This window comes from Egretta garzetta, unplaced genomic scaffold (assembly GCF_000687185.1).
Source record: "Egretta garzetta isolate BGI_Z169 unplaced genomic scaffold, ASM68718v1 scaffold311, whole genome shotgun sequence".
NCBI lineage: Eukaryota > Metazoa > Chordata > Aves > Pelecaniformes > Ardeidae > Egretta > Egretta garzetta.
In genome coordinates, this window is record NW_009258678.1 from 350,049 (window position 1) to 378,022 (window position 27,974).

The 27,974-nt window shown below is 37.8% G+C and overlaps 1 protein-coding gene across 1 annotated transcript in view; it reads left to right on the top strand.

The window, feature by feature from the left end:
- Nucleotides 1–1,491: 1,491 nt before the first annotated feature.
- The window catches only part of LRRC9 (leucine rich repeat containing 9), a 38,459-nt gene continuing 11,976 nt past the window's right edge, over nt 1,492–27,974 (top strand). Inside the window, 21 exon segments of the mRNA XM_035888665.1 lie at nt 1,492–1,515; nt 2,588–2,621; nt 2,624–2,805; nt 3,378–3,518; nt 4,896–4,963; nt 6,271–6,275; nt 7,134–7,218; nt 7,725–7,813; nt 8,564–8,680; nt 13,785–13,850; nt 14,954–15,110; nt 16,100–16,223; nt 17,102–17,293; nt 19,022–19,147; nt 25,145–25,169; nt 25,172–25,255; nt 25,258–25,317; nt 25,709–25,834; nt 25,837–25,913; nt 26,690–26,776; nt 27,303–27,433. Of these exon segments, the coding sequence (XP_035744558.1) occupies nt 1,492–1,515; nt 2,588–2,621; nt 2,624–2,805; nt 3,378–3,518; nt 4,896–4,963; nt 6,271–6,275; nt 7,134–7,218; nt 7,725–7,813; nt 8,564–8,680; nt 13,785–13,850; nt 14,954–15,110; nt 16,100–16,223; nt 17,102–17,293; nt 19,022–19,147; nt 25,145–25,169; nt 25,172–25,255; nt 25,258–25,317; nt 25,709–25,834; nt 25,837–25,913; nt 26,690–26,776; nt 27,303–27,433 (2,000 nt within the window).

Sequence of the window (27,974 nt, forward strand, 5' to 3'; positions counted from 1 at the left end):
GCCGTCCCCACACCCGCCCGCCTGGGGGCCGGCGCCGCCGCCGGCGTGAGGGCTCAGCCCAGCCCCAGGCTGAGGCCTCGGCTAGGCCAGGCCGTGGTGGGCCAACAGGTGGCATTACCCTATGGTAACGTATGATAAAGAAGCTCCCTGTGGAGGCAGCGCTCCAGAAGAGATGCTGCCAAAGCCGTGCACCTTCTAGGCCAGGCAGAACAATTCCCTGAGCTTCCCTACGGAGCCCAGAGAAGCAGGCACCCACCCAAATCTTGTTCAGGTCTAATGTAATTTCCTTAGCTGGTGTAAATGGAAAAATATATTCTTCGTTTCCTGTCCTAAATTACTTGCTAGAGGGGCTGTTTGTCATTAAATCCTGTGGCAGAAATTCAAAAGCAGCAGGGATGTGATATATTAAGGGTGTAGTTTGTGCATACTATGGTTAATACAGTGTAAGCACTTTCAAAAAGAAAAAAAAATGCAAGTCATACTCCTACATACAAGTAAATGTTTGCTAATGCTAAAGATTAATAGTAGCAGCTGTGTGATTACTTAAGTTGTAGCAGAAGTTTTATACTCAATTATATTCTGATACATTTTTTCATACATGCAGTGAGGCTTTTATTGAGATTTTTGGTGAATTATGAGCTCTGACTTGCTCAGTTTTACTCTATGTTTTGTGCAAATAAAATATACTGACTCCCATAAAAGATAAGTGAGTGCAATTCCTCACCCTTCCTTATGGAGGTGGTTGGAATAATTTATGTTATACTACTTTCTGGATCTTTAGAATCTAAAAAAGTTAATTAAAAATATAGTAAATTGAAGTATTCCAGGCAATTTCATCTTTCTTCTGTTGTAATCTCCATTGTGATTCCATTAGAAATACAGATTCTAGAACTCAATCTGTTAGGCATTTAGATCTTCTTTCCAAATTTCTTGGAAATCCTGTGACTGATGAATCATGTGGGTGGCTGCTGTACTTTTTTCTAAGAAGATATTAAGAAATTATAGTCACTGCAGAGAACTCAAGAGATGATGTAAGTGATAACCAAAACCAGAAACCAGAGGAAATAATTATGGAGTTGGTAATTTATTAATTTGGTTTTGGTTTTAAACTTCTTTTTCCCCTCTCAGTGCTTCTATAAATATCCTTGCTAGAATATACAATTATTTTTGCTTCTCTAGATATACCATCTGTAGGGTCATCTCCCTTCTGGAATGCTCCAAAGGTGGTATAGGGCATGCATTAATAACAGTTTGTGGTGATGCAAACATTTCAGAACTGCAGGAAACACATTAGTAGTTAGGATGCAGAAGTGAGAGTCTGTTAAGAGAGTAACTTCAGAGTAAATTACTTTTAAGGTACAATTCCCTACTTTGTTTCCTGTGAAGTGTCCTGCAGAAATATTCATATATATAAACAGAAATAAGCTTGTTATATAAATTTGATCAAAATACATCTTGGAGTTTTGACTTGGTCCTGCATTTTTGTAGACAATGGATAGTTCTAAGCAGAATCAGGTGATTAACTGAGTGGAAATTTTGTCTACTATGAACGGGTTAGAGTTTTAAAATGGAGTCCTACTCCACTTTAAAACACCTTTATTTAGGTGTCTACAGGTAGTTGTCTACACATGTGTTTCATTTCTTGGCTCTCATTATTATCAGAGGAGATCAAGGATAGGATTCAGCTGCATACATACATAGCTGTCTAGTGCCATTTTACTTGCCTCAAGGTATCTGAGACACCACACATACGTAGGAGGATATACAGAAAACTGCACCCTACTGCAGGATACTTCGAGGTCTCCGAAATTGCAATGGATATTCTGAATCCCATCCTTAGTCAATATAGTCAAGGGAACCTATAGAATAAGTCAATTTAATGTAATGTACATACCTCCTGTCTGGTCATCTGAATGGCTTTCTGGGATCCTTTGGCTATATTGGTTAAATCGCTTGACTAACGTGAGAGCTTAGGCAAGAGGCGCACATGGATACCTATTGCTTTGTCTCCTAATATCAAACTGAAGCTCACCCTTAATGAAATTCTATGAATTCCAACTTTTTTGTTTTTCCTGGCCAAAAGCTCTTATATTTACTTGATGCAACCACTCCAGAAGTAGAAAACTGACTGATAAAGCACGCCATCTATCCTCATACATATATATATATATGTCTGTATGTGTGTGTGTGTGTGTATGTATACACATACATATACCAGCTTATAGATAAAGTTATGGATTTCCAGTTTTTAATTTTTATTAAAATAGCATAACTGAAAATTATTTTTATTTCAATTGAAGGTGCATTATGAGGTGTGATATGAAGCACTCATGTAATACTTTGCAAATGTGCTTTGGGAACAGAAGCAAGCTACTTAACTGCTATATACTGAACGTGGCCAAAATTGCAAACACATTTTGCAATCTGCAAACTACTACATCTGCAGTAGCAGAGGACATTTTAAAAGACATGACTGATGTTAGGCAGCTATCTCTAATTGACTGTAATGGCAGTAAGACATTCTACTGTATAATGTATTTTTTACAGCATGGAGAAAAAGAGAATAATAATTGCATTTCATTTCCAGTATACATGCAATGGATTGTCTTATGAGAACGTTGATTAAGAGGTATAAAAACAACGTCACTGGAGATGTTTTTCTCAGGTCATCCCAGAATTGTAGGCATGAATTATTTCCCAAATATAGCTACTCTCATTCCCACTGGACAAAGTATTCCAAAGATTTCAGACCTAGAGTACTGCCTGTTGCTCAAAGAGCTGTGGATTGCTGAATGCTGTTTAGTGGTAAGTTAACTATGAGTTTTCTTTCTAGCCAACTTTAGCCAATTTCCAGTCCCTTACAATGATAATCACATTCTTTCACAAACACTCCTTTTGTCCATTCAAGGAAGAAGGCACTATTCAAAGGAGTCAGGATCTAGCACTTGTTTACTTAAGTATTCAAAAATCCCATTTTAGATATGGATCAAATAGCATCTGTTATGTATTACAGGGTTTTGTAATTTAGAACCTATTGTTGGATTCTTTCTCATTAGAAACAATATTTTTTAAAACCAGAATAATTGCACTGAAACCTTTTCTAGGAAACTGGTTAGAACAAAGACGTTTTAACAAAAATAAAACTGTATTTCAAAACACATAATCATTTATCATGAGCCATGCTAGCTGCTACTACTTTTTCTTTGTTGGCTTAATTGAAAAGCTTTCTAAATCAGCAGAACTCTGCAGAGAGGGTGTGGCCTCAAATTATTTCGAACTACCTAACAATTTTCTGTGCAAGTTAATGGCATCTTGACAAAAAAGAGTGCTATTTTGTTGTTCAGTGCTGAAAAGTAATACCTTTTCTTCTATTGCAGAAAATAGATGGTCTACAAAATTGTGTATATTTGCAAAAACTTTATATTTACTGCAATGAAATTTCCAGGACTGAAAATCAGGAAGCCCTAACAAAGCTGAATATACTTTGATTGAATAATAACCTGATCAAGAATATAGAGGTGAGTCTGGTGTCCTTGTTATGATTTCTTTTCTTCAAAATTGTCTAATGTGTGGTATTTTAATAGTATGGTATATAAATGTGCCTAATAAGTATGGCTAACTTTTAGAATTATTGAACAACAGAAAGGACAATTTTAAACCTTGATTTATAAGAAATAAGGCTGAAATATTATTTGGAACTCATTGGCTGTCAAGGTTTTCTGCATATGCAGAGTTAACTAAATCACTTATTTTCAAAGACCTTTGAGATTCTTGCTGAGGAAAAGATCTTTTTAGGGGGTTTTTTTTATAGCTGCAGTTTTTTGTCTGCACTTCAGTATCATGTAAAAGGCTTGCCATTTAACTTTTATTTTAGTGTTTGGATTCTTTAATTTTTTTATAACTTGGAGAGATTAAGTCCTGTTCAGGAGAAGTTTTATCCTGGCTCTTTCTCATGCTGTCATATATCAAGTTAGCTCCTATGAAAAATTAGTTTCTCCCCTTTCCCCCTCAAATTAGTAGTCTTTATGCTAACCTTTGAGTTGGAGCCTAGTCCCAAACCAGTGAGAGCTCTGTGATTAGCAGTTTGGCATATAAAGGGAGAAGAAATGTGTAAATGTTCATTTCTAGCAAAAGACCATGTAGCTTTCTGAATTACCTGTCTTGTCACACCCCAAAAGGGAGACAGAATTGCTGCAGCTCTGCCCATTTTGCCTTGGGGGAATACATGAAAAACATACTGATACCAAGATAAAAGTAGTTAGAACAGAAGGAGATGCTGGTAGAGATGAATGAGACCGGATCGCTGTGAACCTTCAAAGCCATAGAAAAGAGAGAGAGAAATCGAAGCTGGGCATGATGATAGGGAAGGAAACGGAAGTCTAAGAAATGACAGCTGACAAAGTACAAGTGTGAAGGCAGTAGAGTGTTTTCAGAAATTATTATTTATTAGCAAGGACACTACAAACAGTAGTGGCATCTCACTGCAAAGAACTGCAGAGTAATCATTGGGGAGAGACAATTGACATCAGTGATTTAGTTCTCATGATATCCTGAGGCCAAGTCATGGGCTGCAGCCAAAAGCTAATGAGTACTCATGACATGGGGCATGATCTGTTAGGTTTCTCATGCACAGCTGTGAAACTAAGGCTGGGGGACTAGGTTTATTTTCATTGCAGTATCATTTACAAAGGCCTTCCAAGCTAATTCCCTTTCGGCAAAATGCATTCTCTCTTTCCATGTCAAAAGAAAGCTATAGTTTACAACAGAGGCTAACATTGTTTAGACTCCAGTCAAATTTGGTTTTACATTTGAATGATCTGCCTCTTAGCCTACAGGCTCTTCAGCATTTGCAATGTTATATTAGATTAAAATTGTATTGTTTAAAACATTCACAGGGCTTACATACTCTGCAGAATTTGCAAGAGGTCAACCTTACTGGAAACTTAATAGAAAAAATAGGAAGGTGATATCAGTCTGGCAATTCTAGCATGAGCATTCTGATTACTACCACGGGTTTATGTACATGGCTTAATCTTTCTCTCATTCTAATAAAAATTTCTTACCAACTTGCATGGTTTAGAGTCATATCCAATATACACAGCCCTGATCATCCCAAAGTCTGTGTCAAAACTCCCTAAGGCTCATCTTTGTTTACTCGAAACTCCTTTCCATTGCTGTAGCCATGTCAAAGAAGATGGAAGATAGGTATCAGTGGGATTTGTGCATAGAGTTATATTTTTTTTTCACTGCCTTTTGTATAAAGGTCTTTTAGTTTAAATCCAAATCAAGCCTGTGTGGTAATAAATGGAAATGTAAATCATGCCTGCATTTCTGAACAGATACTAAAGAATCTATTAATTTTTCTGTGTTTATCTTTATCCATAATAAAAAGATCTTCCAAATGCTACCCCTTCACTTTGAGTGGAAATATAAAATAATACATTACATGTATGATGTCATTGTTTGTGTTAATTATTCTTCAGAATAATCAACAGCCAAGTTTCTAGGACACTTAATGTGTCGTAGGGGATCCATTTCCCGTTTCAGTTCTGCCAGGATCATAATTATTTGAAATTGGTGTCTCAAGCCTTAGGTAAGTGCTTTGACCATGGTGCTCTTAAATGGAACTGCACCAAGAAGGAAGCCTTAGAGATCCAGTCCAGAATAGTGGACTACATAAGATACTCATCTAATGTGGTAAACTGAGTTCCAAGTTGCTTCTTTTATTTATCTAGTACAGGTGTTTGCAGAAGACCTTCCTGATGAGTTCCCAGATTATCATGGTTATTGTCTATTCTAGCTGGTACTATAAACATTTCTGAAAGGTCTGTGTTTTGCAGATTAGAAAGCTCTTTTCCATCCAGCTCTAAAGTTACTGGTGGTTTTTTTTTTCTAATTTCCAACTGATTAGTCTGTTCCCCTTCCTTTAAGAACAATATAAGCAACATAATGGATCAGAGTCAGACTGTAGTTGCATCAGTGCAACTGCAGTTATTCAAAAATTAAAAGACCTCTGTCACAGATTTTCTGTACCACAGTTTGTAAACATTCCTAGTATGTATTTAATGCACTTTGAGTGAGCTCTTTGCACATATGTTTATACAAATATAACTGAAAAAATATTGCTGATTATGTAAATAATACCTCTTATAAATACTTTGATCAAGAGTCAACAGATTCTTTTGATCAAGGGTGCAGAGACCAAGGACTCCGCCAGTGCGGGCTCATGCCTTTACAGTCATATCTTCTTCCTTTGCTTGCCATATGTAGATCAGGTAGTATCTAGGAAACAAGCATGTGCTTCAGTCATCTCACCTCTCTTTCAGAAGTGCCTATATAGTTAGTGCATATATGAATATTTTAAATAATATCCACATTGGGTGTGTAGGCAGAGCGAGCTAAGTTGCTTTCTTTAAGAAGAGTTTTAAGGCTGTTTTATACTTGGGAGCCAAATCCATGGTTGTTATGCAAAAGCAACGAGTAGTTTATTCTCTTGTTTACCTAATCTCAGCTGTATAATGGCTTGATTGATCCTGAAGATTTACCTCTTAAAAAAGAATGCAAAAAGAGTTTTGCTTCCCCAAAGCAAAGAGTAATTACTATGCCACACAGTAATCAAACATGGGAAGAGAAATGATCCCTGCCTTTAGGTGTCTGAAGCAAAGCTGCAATTCCATATTAACTATACCCTCTAACTCTCTTTCTTTTTATTGCTGAGACTTGCATCATAATGAAGTCACATTGAGGGATTGGTCCTGCCTGGGTGAAACAATGGTCTAATTGATATGAATAAGACTGGGATATGAGCCAGTATACAACAGAAGAGTATGTGCAGTTGCTCAGAGCACAGTTGTTCCTTTGGCCAAGTAATTCAGCTTTTTCTATTGACAATCAAGAGTTTGAATTTATTAAAATAATTTTCTGGTTTGATGTTTTCAGATATGCTTTTCAGTATACACCTAGAGGGATTATCTTTTGAGGAAACATAAATAAGATAATTTTCCTGCCGTACTTTAATATAACCTCTTGCTTCTGAATCCTAGTGGGGTCTTTTTATCTGCTGGAACTTGAATTGGCCAAGCTGCAAATGTTGGGTAAAATGTAATAAATCTCTAAGGTATAATGAAATACAGAAAAGATAAGTCTTGAAAAGGCATTCTTGCAAAAAATAAATGTGCTGGAGGAAAGAATAACATTCCAGAACAGAAAACTGAATGAGTATGTTCAGTGAATTGTACACGAATGGTATTCTGATATTTTCAGACATTAATAATTGGGTATGATGGTGGCTGGGGGTTAGGAGATTAAGGACAGGACTTGAAGCCTGTCTCACATTTGTTGTTTTTTTTTTTTATAAGGTCCAAACTAGGAGTATTGCAAATACCATTAAATTGGCAGTTCTTATGTGAATTATTGGATCCATGCCAGCTTCTAGTAGACGGATGCTGCCATTCCCATTACTGGTGATCTCAGTAAATAGGGAAAGGATTGAACAAAAATAGCTGGGATGAGTACTTATATTGGCCCAGTGCTTGGAAAAGTTTTCTGGGCGTTTAACAAGTAGAGCCAGCAAAGTGCTGGGGGCATGGGGGGGTGGGTGTTCTGTTTGTTGGGGTTTTTTTCCCCTGTAATTCCAATGAGATTTAAATGGCTTCTTTTTCTTGTCATTCTCGATTCTATCTTAGGACTTCATGAGTCAAATTCACTCTAAAATCAATGGCCAGCATGAAGTCTACACGCAGAGAATCCTTCATAGTAGGGCATGTGGAGGATGTCGGTGATGACATAGGCCTAGAGTTGGATGCCAGCATGGGTCTGAAGCTCATTCCACAGAATTTTTATGAAGGAAGAATTGGATGCCTCTCTTCTGATGAGTAGAAAGCTGTCTGTTCTCTGTCTGATGTTCTGCAGGACAGCTAAGGCATACCATTCATCTGGCTGGTTCTTGCTTTGGTTTTGTGTCTAAGACCAATGAACACTGTTCTATCTACAAGCATAGTATGAAGAGTCTGTAGTGCATCAGGCCCCCCAAAATCAAATCATTTAGATTTTGCATTTGAGTGGACATCGTATACTGAAGTAGTACTGTTCTAAAGCTTGTTAATAAAGAGCAGGAAAGACTGATGATCATGTCAAGGATGGAACAACTGTGGGAGAATTTAAACATACTGTGAAATTTGTTGCTGTTACTTGCCTCTGATTCCATGCCAGTGCCTCACACTGCACCCAAGTCCAGCACGGTTTCATTAGTGCTATAATTTGGACTGACATTATTATGAACGCTAAATAGCAAACTAAGACCTTCTCTTACTTGAGGTGATTCTCATAAGCTAATGATTACAGAACAATGCTGAGGGTGAAGTGGATGAAGCCTGGCATTATGGACCAGTATATCCACATATTAGGATCAGCATATCCACATTTCTAATCTTTCAGATTTAAAAAAAAAAAAACTTTCTGTAATCATTAATTAGTCTAAATTTGTTGATTTTCAAAAAAAATCAAAATTATGTTAATTTTTTCTGTTATACTGCTTCAGGCAAAATTTAAAAATATTTCTAAGTGGAAATGAAGAATTTTTCTAATTTGGTAGTACAATTCTTGTTGATGGAATTGGAAACAGTGGGAAACATTCACTTTGAAGAAGCTTTATCAAATAATCCATGGCAAACTTTTAAAGGTACTTCAAACTAGAACCTGTTTCTTATGATTCAATGTTAATAATTTTTAATGAAACAAAAGTTTTACAAGGATCTGGAGTATTTTGAAGCATCAGTGCTCCACCGACTCCATTTGCAGATAGCTGACAAGAAAGGAAACACTCTCCTTCTCTTGGTGGTGTACTAGGCTGAACCTTTGAGCCCACAAAGACTGATTTTTTGTTGCCTTTGGTTTTTTATTACCTATTGGTAAAATAAAATTACCCATGGCAGCCAGTCACAAGTGGTGTTCCCCAGGGCTCAGTGTTGGGGCCAGTTCTGTTTAATGTCTTTATCAATGACCTGGACGAGGGGATTCAGTGCACCCTCAGTAAGTTTGCAGATGACACTAAGCTGAGTGGGAGTGTTGATATGCTGGAGGGAGAAGGGCTCTACAGATGGATCTGGACAGGCTGGATCGATGGGCCAAGGCCAATTGTATGAGGTTCAACAAGGCCAAGTGATGGGTCCTGCACTTGGATCACAACAACCCCATGCAACGCTACAGGCTTGGGGAAGAGTGGCTGGAAAGCTGCTTGGCAGAGAGGGATCTGGGGGTATTGGTCAACAGCCAGCTGAATATGAGCCAGCAGTGTGCCCAGGTTGCCAAAAGGGCCAACAGTATCCTGGCTTATATCAAGAACAGTGTGGCCAGCAGGACCAGGGACGCAATCGTCCCCCTGTACTGGGCACTGGTGAGGCCACTCCTCAAATGCTGTGGTCAGTGTTGGGCCCCTCACTCCAAGAAGGACATGGAGAGGCTGGAGCGTGTCCAGAGAAGGGCAAGGAAGCTGATGAGGGGTCCAGAGCATGAGGCTTATGGGGAGCATCTGAGGGACCTGAGGGTGTTCAGCCTGGAGAAGAGGAGGCTGAGGGGAGACCTTATCGCTCCCTACAACTGCCTGACAGGAGCAGGTAGCCAGGTGGAGGTCTGCCTCTTCTCACAAGTAACAAGCAATAGGATGTCAGGGGAAATGGTGTCAAGTTGTACCAGGGGAGGTTTCAGTTGGATATTAGGAAGACTTTCTTCACCGAAAGGGTTGTCAAGCACTGGAAGGGCTGCCCAGGGAAGGGGTCGAGTCGAGTTGAAAAGACGGGTAGATGAGCTGCTTAGAAACATGGTTTAGTGGTGGACAGATACAGTTGGACTCAACTTTATGAAGGCCTTGATTTTATAAAAGAAAGATAAAAGAACAAGCAAGCTATCCAATTGCTTTTTAACAACAGTGATAATGATTATTCTAAGTTTCTACACAGCATTACTTGTAAAGAAGCATTAGAAGTTGCTTACATAATCTTTGTATGAATAACCTTGATGCTCAGTTGAGGGGAGATTCAAATTTAGACTGGCAGTATTTCAAGGACTGTTTTCTGCTTGAGTACTCCAAGCTTGTCCACCTCAGGTATGCCTTCTTTTTATGTTCAGGGATGTTTGTTAGATCTGCAGGTAGTTCTGTACTTACAGGTTCCATTTGAGGTTGTTTATAAATAGCATTCTGCTTACTTTTAATGGCACTTTCTCCAGGCAAGGATCTTATTGGTTTGGCAAGGAGAAGTTAATAAATTATTCTTGTGGGGATGAAAGCCAAAGGGTTTGGGATGAGTAATCTTAGTACAGAATCTTTTTGAGAAAGAGGAATATTTTTATTAGTTGCAGTAAGGATTTTGACTGTTATATCTTCTTTTTTTATAAGAAAACTTTCCATTGATTGAAAAAATGGAGAACCTACTGCATTTCTACATTGGTTCTCTTTCTAAAGTGTCTTGATTACGCCATAATCTTTAAGGAATCTTACAGTACTAGATGGAAGTGCAAGAATTTATTGTCTTCCTACTCAGACACAGAGAAAATGGCCACATATTTTTTTAAGTGATTTGACTTGTGTACAGTTGCGTTCTTGTAGCCAAGGCTGAGCCCCTGTTGAACCCATTTCTTCTTTGCATACTGAGCAGTTTGCTGACTTGCTATGTGTGTCAATTTTAGTACAGTTAATACAGTGCTTTTCATCTCTTTATGGGTGTTTACTATGTTTATGTGTATGTGAAAGTTTATTTTATACATATAAATGTGCGTGATTTCTGCGTGTAGAAATCCCAGCTGAGAGCTTGGAGGGAGCTGGAAGACCTTTTCAATCTTGAAAGCAAAATCTTCTCTCCCTGAAGGACAGCAGGTGCTTTCTGAGCCCAGGCCATTTTAGCTGCTAAAATGAAAACACATTCCTTGGGATCCAAAGCATGTCCATTCTGAGATGCAGTATTTCAGTTAGTGGCACAACATGGCTCAGCAAGTTGCGGGGGTTAGGGAGGGATTGGGGGTTTTTTTGTTTGCTTGGCGGTTTGGAAGGTAGAGTATGGTTTGATTCAGAAACAGCGTAGCCACAAGAAGCATTCAGAGGTAGGCAGAGATGATCTTGTGGATTGTACCACTTCCAATATTTTTTCTATAAGCCTTTAGCTAAAAGTTATTTTCCCCCATACCTGAAACACCATTATCTAGCTTCAACACAACATGAAACAGATTTGTTCACCCCTTGCTAATCTTCACTTAAAGTTGGAAACACAAAATAACCTTCACTTAAAGCTTTACCTGAAATTACTTGAAGTAGAAATCTGTATCAGAGAATTCAACTACCTGCTTCCAGCACATTTTTTGGCCATGGGGAAGTCAGATTGATGCGGTTAATGATCTTAGGAGCTCTTTTCATACTACCTGTAGAGAACAAAACTTTTTAGGAAGCTCCCCAATGCACTCTGTATTATGCTGATAGGATATCCTCCAGGCTGGATGAAATTCGTATTAGCTCCTAGTATGGATAAGCCAAATCAGCCCCATTCATATGTAGTTGACACCATTCCAGTTGGTGATAGGCAATTTATACATCTTCCCTGAGAAGCAACTATCAGCCCAACACTGTTCTTAAATTGAAACCTCATGCTCTGATGCTTATTTTGGCAGAGAAGTCCAGCAATAATTAATCAGATCCTCACACTAACCTGCTGACGCTCAAACTGCAGCGTTGAAAATCACCAGAAATTACATCCTTATGAAAAGGAATTTCAAGAAGAAAAGTTATCAACAGTTTTGTAGTAGTTGTATGTGGTTCTGGATCTGCTGTCAGCATTTATTGTGCTATTCTCTTTCTTCCCATGCTATTGCTACCTGCCTGCTATGGATCTTTAGCAAAAACAAGACTTGTCGTTCCAGAGGCAAATAGATAGATTTTTTTTTTTTTATGTAATACAGAACATGGAGACTACTCTTACTGATTATAAAGAGGCAAGGGAAAAAAAAAAATCTTGCAAATGATCTCATGATCACTGTGAACATCAGTAGTATGGAATTTGTGTTAATTATAGTCTGCTATCCTTAGTAAATATTGTGCAATGTATAAACTTTATATGGTCAGAATGTCTATTCTTGTCTTTTGCCTGCTTTTGCAACAGCGTAATGAAAAAAAAAAAACTCTTACGTATGCAACCCTGAATTGCCAGTTAAGGAAAAGCAGCTGCTACAAATGCTGGAGGATAGTTTCCAGGGTCTGGAAGCACATACAGTATGCTGCATTGTGGACAGAAGAATGCTGTTGTTTAGTGAAGGATAGCACAGAAAAGAGCAGGCAGAAAAGTGCTGCTTTCTTTTCCTCCCTCCTTTCATCATTTTTCTAGTCATTTTCTGTTTTGTTTTTTTTTCCTCTGTTCTCATTATATTTCTTTGTGTTCCCTCTGCTTCATTCTTCACATCTTTACACCATTTGTGGCAAAGGCATGATTAGTGCCTTCCAGTTTTTCTCACCATTTTCTTGTCCTTTCCTTGCCCTTTCTCTTTTTGTTGTAAATTGTCTCTTCTCACTCACCAATTCTCATCAGTGCCCCCCACTAGAATTTGTGGGGACTGATGCAGGCCTAGTTTGGAAGCCTCCACAGTAACAGCTGCAGCACCTGTATTTACTGCCTGTAGAACACATTGGCTCAGTGGTTTCTTCAGCCATTTATTTTATAATTTTTGTTTGTGTTTGTTTGAACACAATATTATTTTGCTACTATTTTTCTTCTTCCTATCAGTGCTAGCACACAGCATAGCATGGGTTTTCAGTTCTTTCAGTCTCAGTTCTAGTAATATAGCATCCCAGGTCCTGGCTTGCAAGTCTCGTCCTCACTCTAAATCACTGCCTCCTTTGTCCTTAATCCTAGATTTAATCCTAGTCCATTTATCTCTGGTATCTGCAGGTACCTAGCCCTAAACATAGGGTCCCTCTGGCGTGGTTCCTAGTTGTCAGACCAGTCATAACCCTAGAAACTGTCAGTCCTGTCCCAGTGATCCCTTCCATCTCCAGACTGTAAAATAGCCATGCAGATGGAATATGTTATTTCATGCCAAGTAAGAAATTACAAACAGAAGAACTATTTTCACAGACTCACAGAATGGTTGAGGGTGGAAGCGGCTTCTGGAGGTCACCTTGCCCAACCTACCTGATCAAGCAGGGCCACTTACAGCAGGCTGCGCAGGACCATGTCCAGACCACTTTAGAATATCTCTTTCGGGTAAGGAAGTTTTCATTCTGACTTATGAAGGAAAAGAATAGAAAGTAGGAAAACTAATTCAGGGCAACTCTTCTCTAGTCCCCATTGCTCTCCTTTTCTTCTTTCCAACCTTTTGTGCACCTGCCTTTCTCTTTTTGCTCTGAGGAAAGATCAGATTTTTGGGTGGCAAGATTGTATTTTCAAATACAGTATCTATTGTTCTGTTTTGCCTTATTATTGTTTATATCATGCTAGTTTGCAGAGGCCCCACCGAGATTCCTTTTTGTAGTGTTAAATGCTATATAAGGATACAGGACGATGGGCTCTGTCCCACAGGGCTAGCAGTCTGATTTTCTTGTCTGTATCTCTCATTCTGTTGGAATAATGATACCATAAACTATTTTCTTATTCACTGTTCTTTGCTTTCCCTGCCTACCATCTCTTATCATAATTCATAGCTAGATTTTCATGCTGCTTAAATTTGTCTACATTTTTAAGGGATGGTCTCAGTCAAATAAAGATACTTGGCTCTTGCTTTAATTTTTGGAGCAGTATGACAGAAAAAAAAAGCTTTTCTTCTCTGTAACAGTCTAAGCGTATGTGAATGTCCCAGAACAGACTTTCTGAAATAATGAGCTAAGGCAGAAGGCAAAAACAGCAGTGATCCTGAGAAGTCATTCAAGCATGGTAGTTCAAAATTTGGAAAGATCTCATGAAACATTTGCTGGATGGCTTGTATAGTTGCTGTTACAGAAAGGACATTTTGTAAATACTGTAGATGGCCATGAGATGGCATATGCAGCCTTGAAAGGAGCTCTGAAACTTTGCTGAAATCTGTCCCAGTGGCATTTCTGTGTATTAGGAAGCTCCACAAAGGGCTTGGGCTACTGGGACTAATTCCCAGGCAGGAGTTTGAAGCACCTATGAGAGATGTCCTCATTTTAGAAATGTCTGATCTTTTCTAGATGAGTGAGAAAAGGCACAAATACATTGAGCACGATTCTGTGTCCAGGACAGGGCATGGAAAGGAAAAACACCAGTCGTGCAGTGTGACTCTGTCATTGCAGTGGCTTAGGAATGATCAAATTTCAATGGAATTTAAAAAAAGTATAGCAGTCTTAAAGGTAATTAAGTATTTATGATTTTTGTTGAAATGTGGATTAACCTAAATTAGGACACCACTCCTCCCTCTCCTCTTCCCCACAAAGAGATATTTTCTAGGGTTCATTTAGCATCAGTCAACAGGGCAGTCAGCATGGACTTCTAGCAAGTTTGTCAGCATATGTATAGCGTGAGGCTAGCCACTGCACATACTACCTTTTTCTTGGCCTTGGTGTCATAGGGAGCTTGGGGAAGCTGGGTTTACTACAGTATGGAAGAAAGAGGTTGGAAGACACAAATCCAAAGGATACCTGGCCTCACAGGTTCCACTGTTTATTAAATTGTATTTCTGATTTCACTGACATTAAATATTAGCCAGCTACAGATGTTAACTTTCACAGCATAATCATTTTTGCCAAAGCATATTTGTTTCATAAAGAACAAAACCAAAATCATTACATATATAAAAATCCATCTTTTTATTAATATGTATTACATACATATTAGAGCATTCATTTGCCAGCCCAAGATGTAGCCTGCTTGTTATTACATTAAGCACCACTGTTGTATTATCCTGTCTGCACCCCCAAGCTAGAATTAGAAGCATTAAATGTCTTTTCTCCCTCGTTTAGGGAAAGCAGTAATTGCAAAAGTTTTCCTTGGCCACAGTGCTCCAGCTTGTGCAATGAATCCCGTCTATCAAGTCAACTACCCAGAAGCTAATTCAGTATTCAGGCCATGGAAATGCCTAGAAAGTGATGCATCTAGTTCTGGCAATGGTATGTATTTGTAGGCACTTGTTAGCGTAAAGTTAAGGTTAAATTAGCATTTGTATTCTAAACTCATCTTTGACTTCGGGTTGTGTCAAGAGGTTTCATTCCTCAGAACACAGTGTTTGCTTAGCTCAAGTGCCTGCTTTCAAAGGCAATAACAAGCAAGAAGATCCCTCTTTGAAAAAATATTTGTGCTTGTTTAATTCACAGAGTGAAAGTGAGCTGTGCCACGTTGCTATTTAGCCATTAGTCCACACTAAAAGTAGCTTACTTTGTGCAGTTTCATACCCACTCTTTGTACAGTGGGATGGAGTGAGTGTTGCAAAGGGCAGTATGCATATACCACTGAGGAAATCTTCACCCTTAAAATCCAGAGCCTTTATCTTTATGAAAAATAAAAATGAGTACTGCAGAGAAATACACTGTTATAAGTAACGAGATTAAATGTCTGTGTCATCTATATTGTTTGAGTGATAGATTCTGCTTTACCCAATTTTTTGCAAGAGAACGGAGTAGGAATTGAGTCATAATTGTACCTGTTCACTCTGATATACCCTCCAAACTTTCAGATGCTAACATGAAGCAACATCTGTCCCTTTGTAAAGGAACTGGGGTTTCTGGTTTCTTAGAAGGGAGGAAACGAAAGCTAATTTGGAAGGTGATTACACCATAATACGATGGGGTGGTTTTGGACAGTGCAGCAATGAAAGCACTGCACGAGAGCTGCCCATGCTCTCAGGACCTAAGCTGGTTGGTCTTTGACAGGCTGCAGTCTTCATGCTGGAATCTGACCATTGCTTATTCTACATGGAGTGTTAGGCAACCAGGTTAAACTCCTTCATTAGCCTGAGTGAGTCTGTATAGCAAAGAAAGTCTAATGGCAGAAAGGAATAAAGCTGATGCATCTTCACGGAAGGAAATACCTTTGACTCATTAACGTTCTGAAATTAATATCAAACTTAGCTAAAAAACAATAATATATTTACCCTCTTTCCTCCACTTTAGAATTGTGGGGGCTTCCTTGGAACAGAGAAATTGTGACTGTACCCATTGGCATTGTGAGCAGTTTTTGTTTGACCATGAACTGGTCTTGCCAGAATACATGGCTAAGTTTGAGTACGTTACACTGGTATGAACTTTGTTTTTTCTACTGTGATATTAGAAGGCAAGCTTTGGATTTCACAGATCAAGAGAAAAAAAAGCAAGTAGGTAAAATTAAATTCTGTTCTACTAAAGCAACCTGACAAGCCTAGGTTTAAGGTGGATTCTCTTCTGCCCATTCTGTCGGAGCCAGATAAAACTTCTGTGCAAGCCACTGAGAAAATTTGCACTCATTGTACTGAGATTTGGATGAGGTTCTTACTTCGTATTTGTAAAAAGCATAGTAAAGAAAGCAAAAATCCTCTAAGTTTCAACTAAGTCCTCTATCACTAAGAACTACTTTTTCTGGGGTAACATCCAAAGTAAAACTTATAGTATTGACTGTGCAAAGGACCTTTTTTTCATGGGATCTTGCAGGAGCAAACGATCTTTAGTTTGATTTAAATTGTGAGATGTGAAGTTTTGGAAAAAAAAAAGTATTTTCTTCTCAGTTGGTATTCTGAACAAGTTTTTCCTTGATTCATTCTGTTCTTGCATCATGGGGTATGCTCACAAGACAGGATTGGGCCAGGATACACACAGAGGGACTAAACTAGGATCATGAATACTTTGATACTTTTAGCAGCCCACAGTTTTGGTGCCTGTTGATATTATCTCCAATTTAAATCGCGATATTACAGTGTTATCACTTTATCACCCATCTGACCTTTATAATGGTCATTTCATTTTAACAAATAGAGCAACGTATCTAGAGCACACTAGGTCTCCCTCAACAGACCCAATACAGAGCAAGGGGAGTCCCAGGTACTGGATCCAATTAAGTCTATTTAAAGATTAAATGTGTCTGATTACTTTAACCAAAGTTTCTTTTGCGACACATTTGGCCATGCAACTATTTTCTTGCAGCCCAACCGGGAATATTTTGATGCACACCATAATGATGTGGTCACTCTTGAAGGCATTAGAGGCTTAAGCAAACTGCAGTTCTTCAACCTGAGCTGGAACCAGCTGAAAAAGTCAAGGGAAGATATATACATCTTACATAGACACATTCGCAACTTACTCAGTCTTGACATCACACACAACCCATGGCATAAGGTACGTATCAGCACTTGAAATTCCTGGGAAAGCATTCTAACCATGACCACAGTTATAAAGGCTTAAAATCTGGTCCTGCACCTAAGGCCCTTGCAATGTAAGAAGCCTTAAGATCATGCTATGGCATCTTTGTTCTCACAGGGCCTTCACTTCTTTTAGTAGTCACAGCCTAACCAAGTGAATAAGCTGTGTGGCGTTTTTGCTGAGAGACATCTCTGAGGCATAATTCCTTTCTTTTTTGCTTCCCTTGAGAATTAAATTTGTTGGTGGCCTGTGCCAGATATCGAAAACCAAGCCCTGGCTTTAATTTTGCTGTCTCAGCTGCGCTGAATAAGGGGTAGGAGCAGAGATAGTTCTTAGCCTTGGGGATGTGCATATACTGCATGTATCTGTCTGCGGCAGCACAGCTGTGTTGGCTGGAGCTTTGGCGAGAAAGCCAATACTCAGCCCTTTCACTGACTCTCATTCATTCCTATTGCCCAACCAGCTTCTGGAACAAATGTTTCTCTCTGTTCTTTATTCCTTTTGAAACAGTACATTTTAACAATGTTTAAAGGGCTCAGTCAGAATCAGCGGAGTTAAACCTTACAAATTTGAGGCATTGAAAGACTCTTAAAAAAGATTTTTTAATAATCATTTAACACTATATTTAATATTTTGTACTAGTCAAAGTCAGGCAAACAGAGCACTATCTGAATAGAATACCTCTATTAAATAATTTGAACAACAAACCAACACAGGAAACAGAACTCCATTGAGGCACCCAGAAAGTATCCAAAAACATGCTGCCTTGTCTATTTGGCCTGTCAATTAAGCTTCAGTGAATCTTTTCAATACATGCTAAGATATAAGATATTAAGAGCTACCAGTTCCGGTCTCTGGTTCTTTGTTGTTATTACTTGGGTTTTTATCAGATTAAACTTTTAATTTTGCTGTGCTCTTTGCCATCAGCTCTGTGTGTCAACATGGTAACTCTTGAGTAGTGCACATCACTAAACCTGTGCCTCTCCAGAGTTTCTTAGGCATCCAACCACAATGTCTAGTTAGTTTAGTTCAGAGCAAAGCAGAAAATCCTTACTGCCTCTCAGAAGATGTTCCACCATCTAGCTCATAAGTGATTGTATTTGGCTTATTTGGCTGTCAAAATCTATCTATATTCCATTCACAGCAAAGACATCATTTATTCATTATGTGAGAAGTGTGTATTTCATGTATTGTATTTTAAACTAGTGGGCAGTCTAACATATTCTGTATGTATAGGAGAGGTTTGTGGTGATGTCTTGAGGTTTCAGTGACACTTAAACATCCTTTAAACATTTCTCACGTGTCCTATGAAGCTTTCTTTGTTTTTTCTAATAAGTCTAGGTCTTAAATGAAACTCCTAGCTTATAAAAACAAATAGTAATACATCTTATACATTAGTGAGCTTCGTAAGATTAGTAAACTTCTAAGTTAGCCTGTGCAACTCCAGAGCAGTTTACCACAATCAATGTCACATAAAATCAGGACAATCAAAAGGCCCAAAGGTACCTTGTCTCATGTGTTTCTAGCAAACTACGTAAGCAGGGATGACACAGCAGCTCTGTTGAAGATCATAGCAAAGCTCTAGCTCTTGACATCCGTGAGATGACAGTACACTAAACAGAAAGGAAATGCAAGTCTCTTTCTTATGTGTAAACTATATTGGCAATTTAAAAAAAATTGTAACACACTATTCCTTTCTTCAAGCCTACCTCATTGCAGCTGAGTGTCACTGGCCAATTAAAGGCTCTCATTAACCTAGATGGAATCCTAATTTCTAATAAAGAAGCTGCAAAAGCATTACAATATGTTGCAGGATCAAAGATGACACGGGTTTAATGTTCTGGTTTGTTGTAACTTATAGTGAGTGCTATGGAAAAGGAAAGCTTTAGGAATAGTTCTGCACCTGTTTTTTTAAAGAACGTGTCGTTTTCTGGATTTTTTGAAGGTAGAAGTTTTGTCCTTGCCTCTGGCAGTAGGTCAGAAATTATTTAATAAACACCAATCTTTCTTACAAAGATCTTTGCTGGTACCAAAAATTATATTCTACCATGACCTTGGAAACACTCATGTTCTAGTTCTGCTGAATTCAGAATGCAAGAAAGTAACTATGTTTGTCAAATAGAAACAACGGAGGGGGAAACAACAGGATAAACCAATAGATCTACATGCTTTTTTAAGTATCTAGTGCCAAATCCCTTCTCTTAAGAACTTTTCAGTAGGTAATTTTTCAGAGTATTTTATATGCAGATATGAAGCAATCCTTCCCAACCCCTGAGCACAAACTTGTGCTACTTAAGTTCTGGACTATATCCCAAAGCACTCCAGAATCCTAAACTGATTCTAAGTGAACTCACTCAATGGGCTGAATAGGTTGGAACTCAGTATCATGCTAACACAACTTTTATATGGTCACAGTACAGTCACAATGAAACTATGTCTGCTCACATGCTGAGTAAGATCATGTCTTTCTGGAAAAAAAATGGTAAATATGTTCACAGAAAACAGACTATCGTTGATACAGAGCATTTTAATGAGGTCTGCCTTCTCTATTTTATGTACTGAAAACTCAAAAACCTTGGTACGTGCAAAACCTATGGTTTTGAAGTCTTGAAAACTATTGAACTTATTAGATCTATAAATTATTATGTCCACTAATATATCTCCTTCCTCGTCCAAGAATAGCAGGATTTTTATGCCATTTACTATATGCTAAGCTGTGAAATATGTATAGTATATCTAGTTATATTATATACTTAATGCAGTGTTTTCTTTTTTCTTTCCTCATGTGTCTCTGTTAGAATATTCTAGGACTGATGAAAAAACCCTCCCATTCTCAGTGTATTTCCTTGCACTAAAATTCTGCCTCAAATTTCAAGAACAAGGTGGATTCACAGATGCATTGTAGTAACTGGTATTCAGTGGTAGGGCTGATGCTGTGTAATGTATTTAGGTTAACATTTAGATTAATCTCTATAAAAATTATCTTTTATTGTCTTAGGTTAAAGGTTTTATGCTTTTTGGTTAAAAAATATTTCTGAACAAATTCAAGTCTAACCAGTAGTTACCTTGTCCCTGAGCTCTGACAATGGCCATTTCCAGATGCCTTGCAGGAGGTCCAGGATATCCCGAAGAGGGCGTTTAAATTACTTATTTTACAGTGCAAATGTCTTTTTAACATTAAGAGTTTTTTAAGACCAAGGGGTACGGATAAGATTCTCTAGACTGACTTTATGCATAAAGTGGGCAAGAAAGCATTAAGTGGGAATTTCTACATCAATTTCATACCATCTTTTGGAGCTACAGGAGATTTTACAGTAAACCATTCAGATTAGGATTAATTTCACCTAAATTTGCTTATCTACAGTGTAGATGACCACATTTGAAATAGTCACCCTACATTCCTTTTATAGACAGTGCAGAAATAAAAATAGTTTAGGGACATAAGTCACCTAACAGTTTAGAGGGTTACTGTAGGTTGAAGGGAGTTTCATCCTACCAGGGAGCCCAACGAGCCACCACAGACAGGGTTATCTCTGTTGCTGATACTGTTTTGCTGGTATGAAACCCACTCTTAGGGTCTCTTTAAAGATTTCAAGTAACAGTGAATCTACCTCTCCTATGTCTCTATCATGTCTATCTCGTTTCTAATACAAATTTGGCTACTAACAAATTTAATCCGCTGGGTCTCATTTTGTCTCTTTCTGGTGTTCTAAAGGATCAGAATCAGATCTAAAGGACCAGAAGTCTTTTCTTTATTTAGCCAAAATCATCCCACTTTATCTTATCTTAAACAAACTAAGTTAGATTGAACTTCTTAATCATCTCATTATAAACTGTTTATTTCTCATGACCTTATTCTAATTCCTTTCTGAACATGTTTCATTATGTCCACATGGCTTTTATGTATGGCCTCCTGCAAAACTATACAGAAACTTCCAGCACTGGACTGATAATGACATACCCAGAAATAATTCCACTTGCTTAACCCAATTAAATATTAACTCGCATGTGGCAACAGTGCAAGCTCATATTCATCTGGTTTTTTTATCATTAGTTCTAGTCCTTTTCAGTGTTCCTGAGATACTGGCTTTCATCACGTCAGTGTGAATTTCTGTGTTCCTAGCTACATAATTTCCAACTTCTTCTATGCAGAAACGTGCTATTTAAATAGGGCCACCATGTTAGTGATTATAAAACTGTTGTTATAGCTGACCTTACGAACATCTTTATCGCATCTCCTAAATCACCAGGAAGGAACTCCTGCTTTTTTTTGCTAGGTCATTGAGAAAAAGAATTTCAAGCAGAACATCAATAAAAATGCTCTGTAAAGTGATTATTTTCTTTCTATAGTCAGATTTTGAGATCCATCCTCTAGCCAGCTTTTGTCTATTTAACAAGAGTTACCTTCACTTTTGGATATAATTATTTTTTTATTACATTCTCAGACAGAAGATACTAATCTTATCAATACATTTAAATTTTCATCAAAAGCAATTTAATATTAATTTTTATTTCCTGCACAGCATACTGGCATCTATTAATAAGGCCATTAACTTTTATTTATTTACTGTGTTGCATATCAGCCTTTCTGTAATACCTAAGGATGATATCAAGCTTACTGACCTGTTCTGGTCATCCATTTATCCTCAATGCTATTATAATTTCAGTTTGTTCATAACCTTCTAGAACTTCTCAAGCATATTATCATTTGTATAAAATGAATTGATAAGTGGCTCAGAAAGTTCTTCAACTGGTTCATTAATAGCCTAGATTGGAAAATGCCTACTTTAAAAATGTTAACATGAGTAGTACCAGTTTTGGATTCTTCTTAGTTATTAACAAAATACAAAGCATTTTTTTATCCATGTAAATTATGAGCATCTCATCATGGTTCTTCCCAAAGGCAGAGAAAAATATGCATTGAAACTATCGTTCTCTTCTGTATTCTGATTGACTATTTTAAAGTCTTTAGATAAGATCAAGCCTATAGCATTGCTTGACTTCTGTTAGGTCCTGATTGTGGTCTCTGATTATAATGGCCATCAGATTTTCATTTACGGTTTTAGCGTTCATTTTCAGTAAGCCGTGTTTATAACAGCTGTTTTATTCTCACTGCTATAATTTTTCCTATTTTTCATTCACTTCTGCTGTAGTGGAATAGAAAGGTCATGGCCTGATCCAGTAAGGCTTGTGCTTTAGTCTGTAAAATTAAAAGGGTAAAGATTTTTTTAACTGTAAATAAAGAAGTGTGTAATGATGAAGTGTTTAGTGTTTAACCTTCTTCACCTTTAAACCTCTCCTAACTAGCCTCCACATTTTTTAGCTTAAGGTTTTGTGTCACTCATTTTGCTCACGACTGCTTTTGGCATATGAAAACTGACCTTTTTAAAACACCAAGGCTATATAAAGGACGTGCTTATGAGATACACTTGCTTGTTTTTTTAAAGAATTGCCTCCTAAGGCAAGGCAAAGTCCTTAATGTACTTGCTTCATTTAAGGATTCCAGGAATTCCAAATGATATGGAAGTATTTCAAAGGAGAGTGTCAGTGAAGCTTCAAGAATATTGAGCAATTTTTTAAAGAGTCAAGGACCCTGGTGGCAAGGATAACGACAGAACCCGACTGATTCAGGAAATTGCAGCCAGCTCCTTTGCAGTCTCTCCCTGATAGTAGACATTGGCTCTGAGACTTTTTCATTAGAAAATTCAGTAGCTATGCTTAGCTTATTTATTCTGCCAATTTTGAACCCATTTTTTTCTGATATCACAAAAGTGTAATGTTGAACCATGTTGAAACCTTAGCTCTCCTAGTAAATTCTGTAAACGTAAATTCTCTAATGCATCTAGAAACACAGTTTTCTAATACTGACCCTTCAAATATATCGTGCCATAAAATTTAGAGGCTTAGGCATATTTCATGTCTAAAGCCAAATGAGCTTTGCCACATGCATATTGAATTCTCTATACTAATCCATATCTTGTGATTGGGCAGGATTAAAATTTCAGAGAGTTCTACTAAATACCAACATGAAGAACAGATTGGAAGAAGAGAGCTAGTAAGTCTCACTTCAAACCAGCAAACATTGAGAATAACCCTTTGAACATTAACTCTCACCTTGAAAGACTACCTAAAATTATAAACTAATTAAGCAGTCACTTGATGAGCAGCAGGACTGAAAGGAATTGGTTTGCCTTTAGAAAGAGCCTTGTCTTTGGGTTATCCGTGCTTAATCAGGTGTGAGCTCTCAGAGTTTCTTAGGTCATTCAGAACAAGTGTCTCCTGGATCCCCTAGTGTCTAGCATCTTAGCTGAGCTAATGTTGCAGCCTTTCCTTCACTGGGATTTTCCATTTATAACTCTCATTCAGCTGCTCATTTTCATGGAATTTTTAGGAAGTTGAGTAGTGCTTGTCTGACAAATTGGGCCAAAACTCACTGGTAGGTTTAAAAATTAGTGGTAAGGCTAGCAGATGGATATACAGATAGCACAATCCCATTAGCTTTATTTCCTCAGGAAACTGAGCTAGCAAAAAGCTTTGAAAGTCAGTGAAGGAAGATCCAAGGTCATCCTAACCTGTTCCGATCCATCAGCTGAAATCATGTTAATCTACCTGGTGTGAAAGGTTAAAAGCTTCTCTGTCAGTTCAATTTGTTATTAGACTATAGGATAGCGAGAGAAAAACACATTTCTGCCGATGAGCGTAGCGTTTCATTCTGTGTGCATTAGGGATTTCATGTTTAGAAAAATTGCCAGGAAAATTAATGCTTTAGCATATGACATATATGTTTTGTGACATCAGAGAGAAGGGATTCGTAAAGGGTCCAATAAATACTTTGGAAAATAAAATAATATAGCCAAAAAATATTCTTTAGTCATCACCAAAGCCAATCTAATGTTACTGAATATTTAAGTGATTATTTGTCTCAGATACAACCTAGATATAATACTGGATATTTTGGGCCCCTACAGTATAATTTGAATTTTTTTATTGGGACTTTGTGATCTTTTGTTTTCTCCATTGCACAATGATCGGCTAACATACTGTAGTATTATCAGAAAGGGGGAGTCGTAGTCATGCAAACTATGAATATGCAAACAGGTTATAGATTGGATCACTGACAGCCTTGACTTTACAGGAAGCTTGTTGCCAGGTGTCTACAGTAAGAACCTGTGTAAAAAAGTAATTTCACAGCCTGGGCAGCAAAATATATGTTTGGTATCAGCATTTATTTGTTTCTGTTCAAGAATATTTCAAACAAGCAAATGACTGAATTTGCCAATCTATGATATAGAGAGAAAAGTACTTAGTTTGTACATAAAAAGCATGAAGAACTATAAAGCTAGGATAAATTCTGCTCTGACTTTGCACTCAGCCTCTTCTAGACTAAATACCCAGCCTTGGTGTTAGGCTGAAATCTCATTTCCATTCAAGTCCTGTTGCAGATGAGAGTGTGTAAAGCAGACTAGTCAATAAAATAATCATGTATTGCAGAAGGATTTCAACTGAACACAACTATCTAAGATCTAATGCAGGCAAGAAAAAAATGTCTATGTTCAGACAGCTTCAACTGCAAAGGTACATTTGGGAGTTGGCATGTTTATGTTGTAGAGTTCTTGGTTTTGGAGAAGCTGAACTTTTTTGAAATGTATTAAAGATGAGTAGCTTTGCATAATGGGGCAATATCGCATCCTGCCTCAAAGAAGTTGCCATTGATATTAGTAGGAAATGTACACGTAGCAACTGAGCACAGAATAAATAGGTGGAATTAATTTACAGATTAATTGACTGGTCAGTTTCTTTCAATTCTAATACTGCGTTTTATTACAGACCACTGCCATAAATCTGGATGACCAAAACTCTCCAAAATTTCCAATTTGGAAAAATCAAAGCATTTAACATGGGCACCGCTTAGCAACAACAATCTCAAACAAATAGAAGGGAGTTTTGTCCTAACCTGGAAGAACTCATTTTAGCTGAAAACTACATTTCAACACTAGATGGTACTATATTTACCATGGTAGTGATAATGCGGGCTGTTAAGCTGGGGCACAGTAGAAATGTTTCTTTATAGTGAAATATCATAGAGGGGGAATTTTTACTGGCTGCCAACAGAGTGAGGTTTTCGAATATTAAAAAATCTGAGTGTATCTTTAGCAGAACTGAAGAGAGTGAGGCAGAACAGTTATGTTCCAGCAAAATAAGTATTTCTTGTTAAAGTACACGTATTTATCTATGTTTAATGACCTAATTGATCTAATCATCATTGATCTAGTTACAGTTGGACCCAGTAACACAAATTGTGTCACCTGTAACTTGTTTTACCTTCTGTATCAGCCACCTTTTTCTCTTACAGCTCACTTTATAGTAAGTGCGTCTTGTTTATTTTTCAAGGAATTTCAAAGCTCACCAAACTTACATGACATTGTGTAAATAATAACCATCTTATCAGCCTCAAATGACATGTGTTTGAAAATCTGTCTTATCCTCATTACATTTCTATTGAGAACAACAGAATCACATCTTAGTTGGGTTAAGAAAAATTTACTCCCTAACAGAGCTATACATAAGTAATAACTTTGTTTATACCAAGAGATATGTTATTTAAAGGTAAAGATTTACTATTTCAAAACTAATTTGGGTTTTGTTACATTAGAAATACAGTGTTTCCCCACTTGTTCAAGTCTAGAGGAAGCTATATTTCAACATAACAGGAGGTGCTGCCTGTGGGTGCTGCATTCATCCATCTTCGCAGTGGAACCCAAACTGATAGGAACCCCAGACCAACATTTTTTGATTCATACTCACTCCTGAGAAGGAGGTACTGAACCCTCCGGGTGGATTGGGCTCAAAATGTTCTGCAGAGATAAATGTCACTTATACCAGGTAGACTAAATCAAGGTTTACAATCCATTTACAATTCTGCAACTCATGTCAAATAACCAACAAATACACCTGCAGCAGCTGCAGTTCTTTTCAGCTTACCTGGAATGTTAATGTAGGTATTATAAACTTTGCGGGCTGGATTCAGACACTAATTGGAGACTGAGGCCCTGATCCTTATTTGTGTTCAGACTCTGTGAAACTCTGTGAGAGCACAAGGGCTTTTAAGGCAATGTTGGTATAGTTTTCACTTGCTTTAAGGGCTTTCTTTGTGCCTTGAGTGTTGAAAAGTGCCATTAATCTAAATGAAGATACCTGGATTTTGTTAAGTGATTTCTCAGAGTTGAGTCATGCAGATGACAGCTGGAGAAAGAGCTGAAAACAAAGTAGTCTGAATGCACCTATATACGGATGTTTTAAAGGTATATTAATAAACGCACGCTTTTTTCTACTTAGGGTTTAACTAATCTGATAATTTTGGACAATGAGTAGAAATTGAGTAGTCAGAAGCAAGATCACTACCGACTATTTGTATTATTCCATCTTCCCTCTCTCAAAGCCTTAGATGGCATCGCAGTAGTAAGTTATGCTGTATGCAGATTATTAATGTAACTTTTTAAAAAATAGTTCTTTAACAAATCAAGACCCAACTGATCAGACTTGTTAATATGTGTGTAATCTTTTCTTATACTCCATAATACTCCATTGTCTGTTTCTGTCTCTCTTTAGTAATTTTGGGGTAAAATTTGCCTTTTTTTGTAATAGTACCTAGCACAATAGTGTCCTGGCACATTGCCAGGGTTCCCGGGGCTTTAACTATAATATTGGATCTTAATAATTTCTAACACCTATGAAATTAGTGTACGTTACTTACAAATCTATATTGTAAACTAACTGAGAGAACATAGACTATCTCCATTAATCTGTTCTGTCAGAAAACAGTCATCCAAGTCCGCTCATACAAAGCCAAAATAGCGCTTTTTATGTTACTTTTATTTTAAACATTTCTAATTCATCTAATTGTAAAATGTTTCTTGCCTGTATTACTGTGACAGTTCTAGATCTGCATTAATATAGCAGGCATCACTTCAAATGCACTTAACAGGAACCAACAGAATGAGGAAGTGCAAAAGGTTTGTTTGGAGGCAAACTCACCTCTGGCATGACTGCAGACAGACTGGGACATTCAGATTTCACAGAAATGCAAGAATTAAATTGGACAGCTTCTAATGTCAGGTGCAGTGTTTTTCAGAATTGCATTATCTATTAAAAGTAGTATCTAATATTGTGGGTAAAACATGAAAATCAGAATCATAGAATGTTTTGGGTGGGAAGGGATCTTTAGAGGTTATCTAGTCCAACCCCCCTGCAGGGAGCAGGGACACCTTTAACCAGATCAGGTTGCTCAGAGCCACGTCCAACCTGGCCTTGAATGTTTCTAGGGATGGGGCCTCCACTACCTCTCTGGGAAACCTGTTCCAGTGTTTTACCACCCTCATTGTAAAGAATTTCTTCCTTATATCCAGTCTAAACCTACCCTGGTTTAGTTTAAAACCATTACCCCTTGTCCTGACACAGCTGGCCCTACTAAAAAGATTTTCCCCATCTTTCCTATGGGCCCCCTTTAGGTACTGGAAGGCCGCAATCAGGTCTTCCCGCAGCCTTCTTTTTTACAGGCTGAACAACCCCAACTCTCTCAGCCTGTCCTCATAGGAGAGGTGCTCCAGCCCTCAGATCATTTTTGTAGCCCTCCTCTGGACCCGCTCCAACACTTCCA